Source organism: Medicago sativa, chromosome 5 (genome assembly GCF_051527215.1).
Source record: "Medicago sativa cultivar Bolivia chromosome 5, Bolivia_mono, whole genome shotgun sequence".
In the NCBI taxonomy this organism is placed as follows: domain Eukaryota; kingdom Viridiplantae; phylum Streptophyta; class Magnoliopsida; order Fabales; family Fabaceae; genus Medicago; species Medicago sativa.
In genome coordinates, this window is record NC_140753.1 from 31483395 (window position 1) to 31498790 (window position 15396).

Genomic DNA, 15396 nt, shown 5'->3' on the forward strand with positions numbered 1-15396 from the left:
CTCCAATTTATTCATCGGTTCAAGACCAATTAGCCTATTGGATATACCACTAAGCTTTATAGGCTTAACTAGAGCTCCAATTTATTCATCGGTTCAAGACCAATTAGCCTAACTATCTTCAATTCTCTCACTTTCATGTCTCATCAACACAATAATCTCTCAGGTTCTATTCCCCTAACTCCTGGGGTGGTAGCTTTAAAAATGGATTCTTTAGGCTTCAAAATCTTATCTTGGACCATAATTTTTTTGAGGGGATTATCTTGGAATAAATTGAAAGTTAAATCCAAGAATAATTTCTACATTCAATGCTAGAATGATTGGTTGTTTTAGTATTATATTCTTGGATTGTTGATTTCAAATTATTGTCTGAAATATGTAAATATTTGATTAAAAAAAAAGTTTTACAAATATTACGTACACATGAAAACGTCATGGATGCATTAGAACTTGATCAACGATTGAAATAGGATCTTAGTTTACATGAGTCAAATCCATATGCTCATTTGGTGATATAAGAATAAAATTCAAAAAGGTAGTTTAGCAACATGTAAAGAATGATGAAATTTTATTGCGTATGAGCAATTGAATATTCTGGAAAAGAAGATGTTGAGAGCAAAAGCATGTAAGTTGAGCATAAATCCTCTTCGTTTCTCCAAAGAAATATTATAATCCATTAAAATGGATGGTTTAAGATGTAACACAATAAATTGCTTAAATTTAATTTCAATTGCTCTGTTCTCGAGTGAAGAGTGTTGAAGCAACATCAGGACTGGATTGATATTGTCATAACTTCACTCAAAGGCGCATTTATGCAGCATGCTATAACCAGAACACGAACAATTTCTATAGCATTGTATCATTCACTCATTCTTTCTCTTCAATTTGATTGCATAAGACAAGCGAAGATCAGGCCGAGAAAGTAACAACACCGTGCTTACGATGTCCTCTTCAATTATCACAATATTTTTCTTTTCAACCATCACAATTCTATTCTATTAGTTTTCCTGACAGAAGCATTGATTGTGAATCCATCAAAAGGTTCAATCGACGACAAATTAATAATGAATTTTGAGTTCCTGCTGTAACTACGTTACACATTTATAAATCTTGACCATTCGATCTTAAATCAACGACCGATATCGAAAAATGAATTAGTGAAATTATTTAAAATTATTTAGCAAAAATATATGATGTTGGCATATATATAAGCCATCTGTTTCAAGCTATATCTCACACAGTAGCATCTATCACCAATAATCCATACAAGAACAACTCCCATCTTTAAAGTGATGAAATCGAACACGATCTCTTACAATTATCTCAACATTGTAAATTCTAGATATTAATTTAGTAACCTTATGACAATCATTACACACTCTAAGATTCTTAAACACTCTTATTGGCATGCCTGGTTTTGAATTCAAAAGCCCAAAAGCTATGGCCAATCTCTCACTATGCAACCTCATAGTATTCTGTTTCCCTTCATTAATCTCATCAATCAAAGTTGCACCTGAATAGTCAGGTAAATACCCTATAGATTCTAGTTTCCCCTGAATTTCGTTCATAAACTTATATATATCTTTACTTTGTGGATGATTGGTGCCTCCGGCAAAAAATTCATGAGCAGCACCATTTATCTCTATTAAACTACAACCAGGCTCTTTACTCACACCCTTATCATTCATTAGCTTTCTAAGCAACCCTACATCATTCCACCTACTTGCTGAAGCATACACTTTCGACAAAAGAACATAAGCACCGCCACAAACACTCCCATTTGACTCAAAAACTTGCTTTACCATTTCTTCACTTAGCTCGACACTTGCATGTTGCTTATAACAAGCATCTAAAAGACTCCTCCAAATTACAGCGTCTGGTTTAATCGGCATTTCTGAAACCACATTCAGAGCCTCTTGGATGTGTCCAGCTCTAGCGTAAAGATCAACAACACATCCATAATGCACCAGACTTGGTTCAACATTGTACTCCTTAGTCATCATTTCAAAATACATCAACCCTTCGTTAACCATTCCACTATGATTACATGCACTCAACACACCAACAAAAGTGATAGAATTGGGCACAATTTTCTCTACCTTCACCATTCGGGTAAAATAATCCAATGCTGCCTTAGCTTTCCCATGCACGGCAAAACCTAAGATAATCGAATTCCATGAACTCACATCTCTATAAGACATTCCTTCAAAAACCTGCTTAGCAATTTCCAACGATCCACATTTACAATACATATCAACCAAACAAGTATTAACCAAAACATCACAAACCACATCCTTATCACACTTTTTCAAAACAAAAGCATGAACCCACATCCCTAACGAAAGCGAACCTAAACCGCCACAAGCCCTAATAACACTCTGCATCGTGTAACAATCAGGTTCATATACCTTCATCATCTCACAAAACATAATCAAAACAGTATCATACTCTCCAACCTTCGCATAAGAATCAATCATTACATTCCACGAAACCACATTCCTCCTTTCGCACATTTTATCAAACACTTTACGCGCCGTTTCCAAACAGCCACAAGAAGCGTAGAAATGAATCAAACTGTTACAAATATAAGTATCTAACTCAAACCCAAGTTTTAAAACATGGGCATGAACCTGTTTTCCTTCGAATAATGAAAACAAGTAAGCACAAGCTTTAAGAACAAAAGGGTAAGTGTGTTTATCTGGAAAGAGTTCATTTTCTTGTTCATTTACCATTGCTTTGTAAAGAAGAATAGCTTTGTGTTTGTGAAGTGTTGATTTAGAGTAGGATCGTATGAGAATGTTCCATGTGAAGGAATTTGGGGTGTGAATTGTGCGAAGTATTTGAGTGTGAATTTGTTTAAGGTGAGAGTTAGAGATGGGTTTAGATTGGTTTAACAAGTGAGTAATGTGTGTGAGGTTGGTGTTGGTATTGGTTGTTGCAAAGGACAAAGGCATTGTGTGTTTATGTGAGGAATATCTTTTGAATAATTCATGTGAAGATGTTCACTTTGATTTACTCTCTCTATTCATCTTCATAATCGTTGAGGACATGTCAATTGGGATTGGTTTGAAGTGGATAAGGTTGAAGTTATTCTAAGGGGAAGAACTTCTTTTCAAGCTTTTTGTTTTGTTTGGTATGATAAGAAAGTTTACAGTGCCGCGTAGATCTTCTGTGTCACACAAAACAGATTCTCTTCTCTTAACTAGAATATTTATTTTCAAGGAATCAGATTATTGGATTTTTTCTTCATGTTTACGGGGGCAGCACTTTGGTGCCATTAATGGCACCGTGCCATTAAATCTGGGCCATTAATGGCACCAAGATAGATGTGTTGTGTGGCCTAGATGCAATGACAATGTGTTTGTATGACCTAGATTTAATGGCACGGTGCCATTAATGGCACTAAAGTGCTACCCTGTTTAAGGGGTCTAACTATTTTACTACTTGGACCAAATTGTTGATATATTTTTTTCCTTTTTCTTTTTGACAATAGAACTTCTTTTCAAGTTGCTATCTAGATTTAATTTGTTTTTTAAAATACTTTTGAATTTTTTGAATAATAATAGCTGCTTAATTGAATTTTTCGTTGTTAAGTTTTTTGCATTCAAAATATTCATATTTGATTAATCTAATATTTAAAATTTTATGTAATAACTTTTTATAATGTGTTGAAGCTTTCTGTTCTATAAAAACTTTTCAGTGAACAAGAAATACCCATAAATATTAGAATATGTTAATGATAAAATCATAATGAGAACAACTATTTCTTTTTAGAGCAATGATATTCTAACAACCAAAAATCAACAACTTTTGTGACAACCACCCAATTTTCAAAGGAAAAGTAGATAGTGACACTGAAACCAAAGCAATAGAGAGAGAAAGTAAAAAGATAATGTGAGTATGAGAGATAAAGTTGTCACATAGGTTGTCACAAAATGGTTGTTAGAATATCATTTCTCTTCTTTTTATACATAACCATGCCCCCTCTCTCTTCGCCATCTAAATCCTATCTATCCAAATCTAACTCGCCAAAACTTTTGAAGAAAACGGTTGAACACTCAACTTGATATGAGTTAAGATAATTGAACAGGGAGTTTCAAACACAATTAAGAATTATTTAAAAAAAAAATAATTATAACAAATGAGTCCAATATCTCAGCACAGCAGCCTTTGGCCCTTGAGTGCATAGCCAACCATTAATGAGAAAGCTAAAATAGTCACTTAACCAGAAAAACTTATTTTGGTATACACTCAACTTATAGTATGTGACAATTTAATATCATTCTTGATCTTAGAGATTAACAGGATGGAGTTCCTCTTACGTGCACCTTCCACCCACTAACATTCAAATACAAACTAGTGTTATTTTACACATTTTATAAAACAAGCATTGAATTAAAAATGTTGCCATTATTTGCAGCAGAAAGAAATACAACCACATGTCCATACAATTAGGATTGTAATTCTCTTACAAGGTTTTCAAATCCTTGCAGCTTCTAGTCGTTAGAAGTGGTTGTCAAAGTAGGAAGTGTGCCAAAAACAAAATTAAGAACCACAAGAGATGTCTCCTTTAATATCATCTATCCTACTGAATTTGGTTCTGTCCTACAATTATTTCAAAAAAAAAACAAAAAAAAAAAACTTATACTAGGAAGTTCACTGCTCAGATATCCCTAAAAAGTAAATTCCTTCTTCAACATGCTTCCCGCTTCATAAACACATAAATACAGAAACGAAAAATTCCTCGCATCAATCTGAGTCGGCAAACCTCAGAGTATCATCCACTAATATACATACAGGGATTCTCTTGGTAATGGATGCAATAAAAGAATTACCGATTGGCTTATAAGAATATTCATTTTGCCATCAAAGACAAGTGCACCTGCCAAAAAGAAATAGTACTGTATATCATCGGTATGAAGAGTGGCTTTGGTACCAAATACAATGCAATTCAACTTAAAGGACATGCATGTGGTAACAAGACAAACAAAACCCTCTAATGTCAAAGAACAAAATCACACCATAGAGAAAAGGCGAGGGGTTACAAAGAAAATCATGTAAGGTAGCCCTACAAAACAGTCTTTCCCGTATGCACCTGTGAGTGTGTGTGAAAGAATAAAGACTCTTAACGAAAATGCACGCACTGCAATGCAAATTAAAACATCATAAAAATAACTTTGTTCAAATATATTATACGATAAAAGGAGTAAAAACTAACCATTCAAGCCATTTCAGTACTGTAATTAAGATTAAACAGCATGTTTCGTCGGGCTTCAGAACCAAGTCGGTAATTGTAAGATCGAGCGAGTGACTCCAGTCTTTCATCGCTTTCAGTGTCAAACTCTCGTATGCATCGCCTTCTGATCTTTTTTAACGTCCCTTTCATCGGTTCAAATCCAGCAGCTATCTGCAAATAAATTTGACATGTCAACAACCTTTGCAGGACAAATATACTTGATTCATTAGTTTTTTAAACAGAATCATGCAGTTACCATATCATCAAGCACTCCCATAGCAGATTTGACATCCCGGTTAATCAGGTGGGCATCGATAAGCAGGCAATACGACTTTGCATTAGGCTTGAGACCCAAACTTACTATGTGCCCAAACACCTTTGAAACTTCACGTGTCTGCCAAATGATAATTGAAGTAGTAATAAATAATTAATGGTTTAACACTTCAGACCCTTCTGTAGCACGTAAAAATAAAAGCAGGAAAATAACTAACATTAAAAAAAATGTCAGAAAGCAGGCTTGGGCCTAAGCCCAATAAAGGGGCCGAGTAGGAAAATATTGGGAGAATTTCTTATGGGGCAGTTAGTAGGTTACACAACCACACAAATGGAAAGAGTATCATTTTGTGCTATTTTCAGTTAGAACCTTGTAGGTCGGGCAAAAGAGAGTATCATCTCTTCTCTGAGGAGCAATAGCTTTAGGCTTTGTTTGCGAGTTTGGAGGGGAGGGGAAGGAAAGGCTTTGAGAGTTTGAAAATATGAGGGAAAATGGAGAAATCTTTCAAATTTTTTAAAAGGGTAGTATTTAGAGAATGATAAATTAATGCATATGATAACTATACTTTTAATATTAAAAATAATAGGCTAAAGTGCAACTTTGGCCCCCTATCTTTCAAAAAGTTGCGATTTTGGCCCCCTAAGTTTGAAAACTACAATTTTGGTCCCCTATGTTTTAGCCCCTTTGCATATTCGGTCCTTTTGGTCAATTTTGACCAAGTCAACGCATACGTGGCATGCCACGTGTGTAATTAATTAATTAAAAAAATAAAAAATCAAAAAAATCAATTTTTAAATAAAATAAATGAAAAAAATAATAAAAAATTCTGGAAAAATGAAAAATAATAAAAAAATACTAAAAAATTCTGGAAAAATTAAAAATAATAAAAAATTCTGGAAAAATGAAAAATAATGAAAAAATAAAAAAAATTTAAAAATTTTCCAGATTTTAAATTAAATAAATGAAAAAAAATCCAGAAAATCAATTTTTAAATTAAATAAATGAAAAAAATAATAATAAATAATTAAAAAATAATGAAAAAATTCGAAAAAAATACGGAAATTTTTTTAAAAAATCTGGCAAATTTGAAATTATATTTTTCGAATTTTTTTCGAAATTTTTTTTTCAAATTTTTTCCAGAATCTTTTACAGAATTTTCTAATGTTGAAAATTTGACATTCTAAAGGCGCAAGGAAACGAAAAAAGTATACACAAAAACACCAACGAGAATACAACTTGGCCACAAATTTGGTACATATTTCTTCTTTAGGGAAATGAATGTTTCCATGACATTACTTTTTCGAATAAGTGATTCTTGGAATTTTCCATGAATTTTTGTGAAATTTTTTCGTTTTTTTAATCATTTTTATTAATATTTTTATTTTTCAAGAATTTATTTCATTTTTTTGTAATATTTTTTCGTTTTTTAAATTTTTTTATTTTTTCATTATTTTTCATTTTTCCAGAATTTATTTCATTTTTTTGTAATATTTTTTCATTATTTTTTTCGTTTTTTAAAAAATCTGGAAAATTTGACATTATTTTTTTTCGAATTTTTTCATTATTTTATAATTTTTTATTATAATTTTTTTCATTTATTTAATTTAAAAATTGATTTTCTGGATTTTTTTCATTTATTTAATTTAAAATCTGGAAATTTTTTATATTTTTTTCATTATTTTTTATTTTTCCAGAATTTTTTATTATTTTTTTCATTTATTTAATTTAAAAATTGATTTTTTCGATTTTTTATTTTTTTAATTAATTAATTACATACGTGGCATGCCACGTATGCGTTGACTTGGTCAAAATTGACCAAAAGGACCAAATATGCAAAGGGGCTAAAACATAGGGGACCAAAATTGTAGTTTTCAAACTTAGGGGGCCAAAATCGCAACTTTTTGAAAGATAGGGGGCCAAAGTTGCACTTTAGCCAAAATAATATAACAACATACATTAAATTTGAAAAATTCATATAAACCCTCCAAAACCCTCCTCCAATACAATTTTTTAGTTCCCCCAAATGAGGAGGGCTTAGTATTATGAAGAAAAGTTAACCCCCCAAAGCCCTCCACTCCCATTTTCCTTTATTTCTTCCACTTGCTCATTCTTTTTTGGCTAAAACCCACTTTTTGCCCCTTAAGTTTGCAAAAGTTGCGATTTTGGCCCCCTATTAAAAAAAATAGCATTTTTGGCCCCCTTCGTCCAAAAATTACTGAGAAGAGGCCACATGTCCCAAAAAAGGGGCATAATTGCAACTTTTTCTAAAGATAAGGGGTCTAAAAAGCATATTTCCCTTATGTTAGAGGGTCAAAAGAGCATATTTCCCTAAACATAGGGGGTCACTAATGCTATTTTTTTTAATAGGGGGCCAAAATTGCAACTTTTGCAAACTTAGGGGGCAAAAGGTGGGTTTTAGCCTTTTTTTTTTCCCAAGCCTTCCCCTCCAAACTCGCAAACAAAGCCTTGAAGTTAAAGAGGGTCTTTCCTTTTGTAATACATATTATTTCAATCAATAATACAGTTTCTTCCCTTCTTTAAATTTGGGTCCAACCAAAATCTGTCTGCCTCTATCATCTTGTGCAATAAATATAACTGCCAACAATGTCAAAATTTTTCTTGTAGTCTCCAAAGACCCCACACAAGCAGTGAAAATGAAAATGGGGTGGATGTGAGGGGCTGTTAGGATATATTGGATAATTAGAGTAGTTAAGATTAGAACTTAGTTGTTAAGTTTAAACTGTATATATAGAATATTGGATAATTAGTTAGTAGAAACTTAGTTATTGAGTTAATAAGAGTTAGGTGATTGCTAAAGTTTTTAAATAGCTCTCAATTGGTAGAGGGGAAAGATAGCTTTGAATTGTTAAATTTAGTGACTACAGAATGTTCTAGTGTGAAAGGAGCGTGCTCCTTTAGGGTAGCCTTGAGTGCAAGGCATTGTAAAGCTTGTGTCTTCACTTTCAATCCTATTATCCAATTCAATTGATGGTGAAAGAAAGATATTCAAAGAATTCTTCATTTCTCAATTTTGTTGATGAATCTTTATTCTTATTAGAATCATTCTATTCATTTCTGCCCAGTTTGTGAAATTCTTTTCATATAAACAAAAGTTCCTAACAGGGGCAATCAACAGCTTTATACGTCAAATATCATGAACGCAAAGCACGAGCAAAACTTCTTTTACGATTTTGTTGATCAATCTGTATTCTTGTTTATTCATTTCTGCCCAGTTTTGGAAATTCTTTCAATATACCAAAAGAAAGCTTCCTAACAGGGGCAATCAACAACATTATATGTCAACTATCATGAATGCAAAGCAATAACAAAACTAGTTTTAAGATCAACCCATACTTTCAAAAGGGGCAATGGAATTATGGAACTAATGAGAATGGGCAGAAAGATTGTGTAAGAAAAGGTGAGTGGGGAGTAAGATCCATCACCTTATTGGCCTTCCCAAATGCATACATCAGCCCATTGTGCGAATGAATATTAGGAGTCAACCCAAAAGTAGAAACAATTGATTCAAAAGTTTGGTAAGCTCGATCAAGGTCCCATATGTTCGCAGATCCTACAATGATACAGTTTAGCGCAGCAACAGACTTGTATGGACGCTCAGCATGGCTTAAATTCTCCAGTTGAAAATAAACCTAAATAGAAAATAACATGATTAGATCAAGTTACATGTGTAATTCAAGGTGGCAAATGGGTAGTATAATAAATATATAAATGCTGCTTATGTCAAAGTAATACAGAACTTTGTAAGAAAATATATATTCAGGAAATACACATATATATAATGAAACTTTTGTTAACCTATTTCCAACAGAAACTTGTAAATAATAAAATGTCAACATAAAAAATAATAACAAATCCTAAAGGTTAGGCAAAAGTGATAGTTTTCTTCAACAGAGAGAAAGACATACAGTATCCAAAGTCTCAAAACCCTTCTTTGAGCATGCAACAGATAATGGATGTAAAGAAGTAAATGGGCAGAATAAGTCGTCAGCTTCTTGATCAGAATTTCCATAAGCTTGCTCATAATCATGCAGAGTGCCAAATGCCTTTTGTAGATGGCCCAATGATGCAAGGGCATATATCTTTGCGAGATAAGATTCTGGATTTGGAAGCTTCTTTTTACGCAATGAACGGTCCAAAACAGCCCATGCTGCTCCTAGCAGCTCAGAATTATAGGTTCTACCTGCAGTCATCAGAGCTGACACGGCTAAACCTTCATCTACAGAAAGCAACACAGGAGGTCTTGCACGTTCACCCTTTACAATCCATCGAGCCATAAACTCCAGGCCATAATAGGCTAATTTGCTATTATCCGCTCGAATTGCAACTTCAGCTATGAAAATGCACAATTTCCAGGAGGGGCAAAGGGCTTTGTTTTGATCCGTTGCCTGCATACAACAACGAGAAATCATATAGAAACAATGACAAGTTGATAGTGAATCTGCTAGAGAAAAATACATCAGGCATAAACAAAATTAACCACTCACCCTGCACTTTTCAATTATTGCCACCAATGTATCAAGCCTTCCTTGTTTGACACAACTCCTCACACATTTCATAAATAAATCCACTGACAACGTGTTACCATGTTTTAGAGTTGAATCTATATATTTGAATGCAGTATCAATCTGATCTGTTGCAAAGAGCATTCCAATGACCAAGTCAAATGATTCATCATCAGGAAGAGCTTCATTTCCAGATTGCAGCATCCTGATAACAAAACGCAGCTTGATGCATAAAGAAGAAAATTTTCAATTTACGCACATACAAATTATACAGACAAACAATTTGAGTCAATAAAAAAATATGAATAACTTTGACATTGGTTTGGATATTATACTTTTTAGCATTTCAACTTTTTTGTTCAATAATAATAAAAGGTAGGATACAATGCAAGAGCAAGTCCCATACTCCCATTCCGCTAGGTTTAGGAAGCAAAACTCCATTTAAAGTGGAGGCTATCCCTTTGTAAAAACCAAGCTTATAGGAATTGGCTCACCTCCAAACAAATGACAAAGAACCACGTTTGTCCAACTGCTATTGTATGGATTGTTCTTTCAAATCCGATGAGATTAGCACATAAACGTAAGTCCAATATCAGCCGGGAATTAAACATGAAATTACCATTTTAAAGTTATCGCTCTTAATTCTTAAGAGCCTGACTTCTAAAAGTGGGCTTTCCTCTATACCAGCCTCTAGAAAAGGCAAGACACAGATTATAATCAAAGGAACCGTTAAGATTAACCAAATCTTGAGAAATTATTTTCATTTTAACAACAATTGACGAAACAAATAGTTTAGTTGGTGTTATGGCCAACCCATCAACTATTCTTTTAACATTGTTATTTGTTACAACCATTTTCCCTATAAAACTGAAAATACTTTCCAATCACAGTTAATTTTCCTATTATTAATGAAATCAACAATTACTTCGAAACTGGAGAGCGTGAATCATACGCATATTTATTTCATACCATACAACTAGCTACAGGGAAAAGAAAACAAAACTAAGAAGTTAGCATATAATATTGAAATCATCTAGCTTATCATATGCTTATCATATTTGGACTTCACATTAAACAATATAAACACTCATATTAACCTTTACATACACATATAAATAAACCATAACATCCTCTAAAAAAAATCTCATAACACATCATAAATTGTTTAAAAACGCTTAGAAAAAAAAAACTTATTTAAGCGCTTACAGCGTAAACATTTATCATATATGTGCTTATCTATACACTATTTTTATAACAAAAGATAAAATAAAGTTAAATTATTATAATATATGTGCATAATTGATTTTAGTCCTGCTTGGACAAATGCATATCATTTATGTATAAGCTATTTTTATTTCTATAACAAGACGTAAAATAAATTATGGGCCTGTTTAGATTGGCTCATTTGAGTTTATCTACTGGCATAATTTTAGTGAGTTTGTTTGGGAGAACTTTTGAATGGTGAGTCTATCTACTGGCATAAGTTTAGTGAGACTGTTTGGGAGAACTTTTGGAAACAACTTATGATATTTTTCATAACCTGTTTCAGCTTATTTTTGCAAGTTCTCGAAGATAACTTATGAAAATAGCTCAAAACTTTTTACAAAAACAATTTAACTTTTTTACAAAAACAATTTAACCTTATTCTATTGTTTGATTATAACTTATGAAAATAGCTCAAAACTTTTTGCAAAAACAATTTAACTTTATTCTATTGTTTGATATAGAAATAGCTTATACATAAGTGCTTATCATGATAAGCATTTGTGCTATAAGCTGCAAATAAGCTGTTTATCCAAACTGGACCATAAGCTATCATGGAGAGCTCATGGAAATGAGCTGAAAACATCTTATGAACATACCATAAGCTCTTCCAAACCGTCTCAAAAGCACTTATACCAGCCAATAAACTCTACTAAGTCAATCCAAATAATCCCTTACTCAGTAAGATCCTAAACTAAACGATTTCAAATCTAAAAAACGAACAACCCGATTCGATAATCAATCCACAACACACACAAAAATCACAAATGACAACGCAATCTAACCGTTCAAGAAGTTTCTCAGCAGCAAGAGTCTCTCCAGCCTGATGCATAGCCTTAAGAACCAAATTAAAACTCGCTGTATTCGGCAAAATATCAAATTGTTCCATCTGAGCTAACAAATCAAGCAAATCAGCAGCAGAAGCACCAATCATAAGATTAGCCCTGATATAATGATTAAACAAATTAACATCAGGTTTATTAGGTTTCCCATTTTTATCCAAACTCCTAACCCATCCTTCAAACATTTCCTTCACATCATCCCAACGTTGTGAAGCTACCCAATCACCAAAAACATTCAAAAGCGCGTTGGAATCATAGGTTTCAGAAACTGAAGCGCGTGTGAAATGACCAAATGGGGTTAAAGATGAAGTTTTTGGAACTGGGTTGCGCCAATTTTCGTTGTAGAGTGGGGATCCTGAAGCTGGATTTGGTGGGAGTGATGATTCTGTTGGTGGTGGTGGTGGTGTGGGGTCTACAAGTTCGGGTTCTTGATTGAGATATGGGAATGTTGAGATTGATTTGATTGTGAAATTGGGTTTTGTGAGAAGAGAACGAGTTCTATAGAGAATCGACATTTGTGACGCCATTGATGAAGAGCTTGAAAGAGAGTGAAGTGAAGTGAATTTAGGGTTTGTTTTGGAAAGGTGATGAAGAAATGAAATGAAATGAAATGGTTGATGAGGATTTGGGCCTATTGTAAGAAATGTGGGATAGGTTCTATGATTTTTTTTTTTTTTTTTTATGTTGTTAATGTTACTATTAGCACACCTTTTATTGATACTTTTTCACGAGGTAATATTGACTTTGTTTGGTAAAAAATAGCATATAACTTATACCTAGCTTATAGAGGATAAGTTAGTTAATTGTATTTGTAATTTTCGATAAAATTAGTCGTTCAACTAACTTATGAAATGACATAAAAAATATATATTCACCTAGGGTACTTTTTTTTCAAGATGACAAGGGTAAAATTGAAAGAAAAAAACTATAAACTAAAAGCTATAAGATATCAGCTAATTGAATTGGTTTATCAAAATATTCCATTTGTCCCATATTAGATGAACTAGTTGACAATGTGCACTATTGACTTGATGCACTTTGATCATATTTTTCTACCGATATACAAGGATAAATAATATCATATAAGATGTTGTATTCGTTTCGATGAATATTTTTAAAATATTAAATTTTCATAATTTTTTTAATAGATAATTAAAGATAAAAAAATGCGTTGGTATGAGTGGCATAGTCAACCGTGTCATTTAATATGGGACGGAAGGAGCAAGTTATAAGCTAGTAAAAATAAATTATAAGCTTATGGGAAAAATATAAGATGTTCCTTAAAAAAAAATATAAGACATAAGCTCTAAATATATGACATCATTAACCAAAGCCTATTTGTTTTGGAATTATTTATATTTTAAATTTTGAAAACTATAAATTATGTTATATCACTATTAGAGTTTAATTTATATACACTGTCAACGTAAATTAATGAGGCACTACAAGTCATTTGATTTTCATCAATTAAATGATGTAGCAACATATCATTGAAAGCTTTTATAACGCGTGTGTAGTATTTTTTGGTTACGATAACACGTGTGTAGTAAAAAAATTAAACTATTTTTCAAAAATGAACTTCGTTAATTATTAATTCGTTCATTAGTTTTTTTCCCTCCTTTTCCTCCTTGTTAGGACTTCAATGTTGAACTTCCAACTTCTTAACTCTTAACTCAATCCAGTTGTGCTAACCAAGTACAAGTTTTCAAGATTTATAAAAATGGGAAACTAGTACAAGACCTGTCCATTTGCACAAATTGCATCATATTGCAGTAATTATTTAAAAAATAATTACATTGGTGATATTGTGAAATGTTTAAAGATATTAAATGAAAATTATCATTATTAATGTATTGTTTCTATTAAATAGTTTTTTCTCTTATATGCTAAAATCCTATAAACATTTGCACCGTGTCCGCTTAAGGGTTTTATTTTTTATATTTGCGGGTGCAAATTTTTATGTACTGATATGAGAAAGACGATATGATAAAATGTTGAAAGTTGTGACTATTTTCAAAATAACATCATTAGTGTAATGTTTCAATTAAATATTTTGTCATTTTATAAGCAAAACACCGTTAAATATTTGCACCGTGCTTGTTGCGGATTTTAAGTGTTTAAATCCGTGGAAGCAAATTTGTATGTACTGATATGATAATTTTGAAAATTCATGCATATTTTCAAAACATCAACATCAACGTAGTGTTTCTGTAAATACAAACTTTTCAGCCGGCCCTAGTTTTCTAGTGAGAGAAACTCCAACTTCTCTCTAAACTTTCTTTCTCTTTCGTTCATCGAGGAGGGGTGGTTTTAGGTCATTTTTTTTACTTAGAATCACCCCTCTACATCTTTTTTCCCTTTTCTTTCAATTTAAATAAGTGATTTTCACATATATCAAGTTTTTCCTGTTGTGTTTTGTGATTTCGTCGTCTAAGTGCGGCGTTGTGTTGTTCGTCGTCTTGTGCGGCATTTGATTTCGCATCTTGTCGCGGTGTTCGTTTAGTTACTATTGAAAGATCGACATCAGTCAATTACAAATTCAACCAATGATTTGGGCATCAACGTTGCAGATCCGGAAGCATGGGTATTTCGATGACTTAGGGTTTATCATATTATTTATAGGCATTTTGCCGTTGTATGCTATTAACTTGGGTGTTGTGAGTTTGTTCGCAGATTCATCCTTTACGTTTTTAGTGATGTTTGTAGCTGATGTACTCTATCGATTTGAATGTATGAATATCGTTTTGTTTTTGTAAAAAAAAACGTAGTGTTTCTGTAAATATACATTATTTATTTTATTTTTAAAATACCGTCAAATATTTGCAGTGCACTAATTTCATATTTTATGTGCTTATATGTGAGGAATCAATATTTTTTTATCTTATTTTTCCCTAAAAAAATATTTTTTATCTTATTTTTAATAGCGAAAAGACGGGCACTCACGTGCCCGTCTTTCCGCTCTTTATATTGCGTTAACGTTTGAAAATTATGAACGGTGTTTTTTTGTATGAAATTTTGATTTTGATTAAAAGTAAATATATTAATGATTTTTACATTCATATTATAACAAATCAAACTAACCATGATTATCTATTTCAATGACATCAACAATATAACAAAAAAAAATATAATCTAAAAAGTTGTTTCAGGGTATAATTGGGATAATGAAAAAGTAAGTATAAAATACTCATTTAGTTTGTTACACTTTTTAAATGATAAAGGAAAAAGACTGGACATATATATACTCATATCGTGTTTGTT

The 15396-nt window shown here is 32.2% G+C and overlaps 2 protein-coding genes across 2 annotated transcripts; both read right to left on the reverse strand.

The window, feature by feature from the left end:
* Window positions 1–1151: 1151 nt before the first annotated feature.
* Window positions 1152–3176, reverse strand: CRR28 (Tetratricopeptide repeat (TPR)-like superfamily protein). Its single transcript, XM_085715069.1, has one exon. The coding sequence runs from the start codon at window positions 2949–2951 to the stop codon at window positions 1248–1250; it is 1704 nt and encodes a 567-aa protein (XP_085571195.1). The 5' UTR covers window positions 2952–3176; the 3' UTR covers window positions 1152–1247.
* Window positions 3177–4371: 1195 nt separating this feature from the next.
* LOC146921774 (Tetratricopeptide repeat (TPR)-like superfamily protein) lies at window positions 4372–12713 on the reverse strand. Its single transcript, XM_085715068.1, has 7 exons — window positions 12079–12713; window positions 10013–10235; window positions 9434–9913; window positions 8951–9157; window positions 5490–5627; window positions 5216–5404; window positions 4372–4879 (listed from the first exon to the last, which is right to left on the reverse strand). Exons 1-6 carry the CDS (start codon window positions 12660–12662, stop codon window positions 5219–5221), a joined length of 1818 nt encoding a protein of 605 aa, XP_085571194.1. The 5' UTR covers window positions 12663–12713; the 3' UTR covers window positions 4372–4879; window positions 5216–5218.
* Window positions 12714–15396: the final 2683 nt, after the last annotated feature.

Coding starts and splice junctions, on each gene's coding strand:
- CRR28 (XM_085715069.1), bottom strand. CDS start 2,951: ATGCCTTTGTCCTTTGCAACAACCAATACCAACACCAACCTCACACAC.
- LOC146921774 (XM_085715068.1), bottom strand. CDS start 12,662: ATGGCGTCACAAATGTCGATTCTCTATAGAACTCGTTCTCTTCTCACA. Junction 9,158..9,433: donor GTTTTGAGACTTTGGATACT/GTATGTCTTTCT, acceptor TTTTCTATTTAG/GTTTATTTTCAACTGGAGAA. Junction 5,628..8,950: donor CATTTGGGAAGGCCAATAAG/GTGATGGATCTT, acceptor ATCATTTGGCAG/ACACGTGAAGTTTCAAAGGT.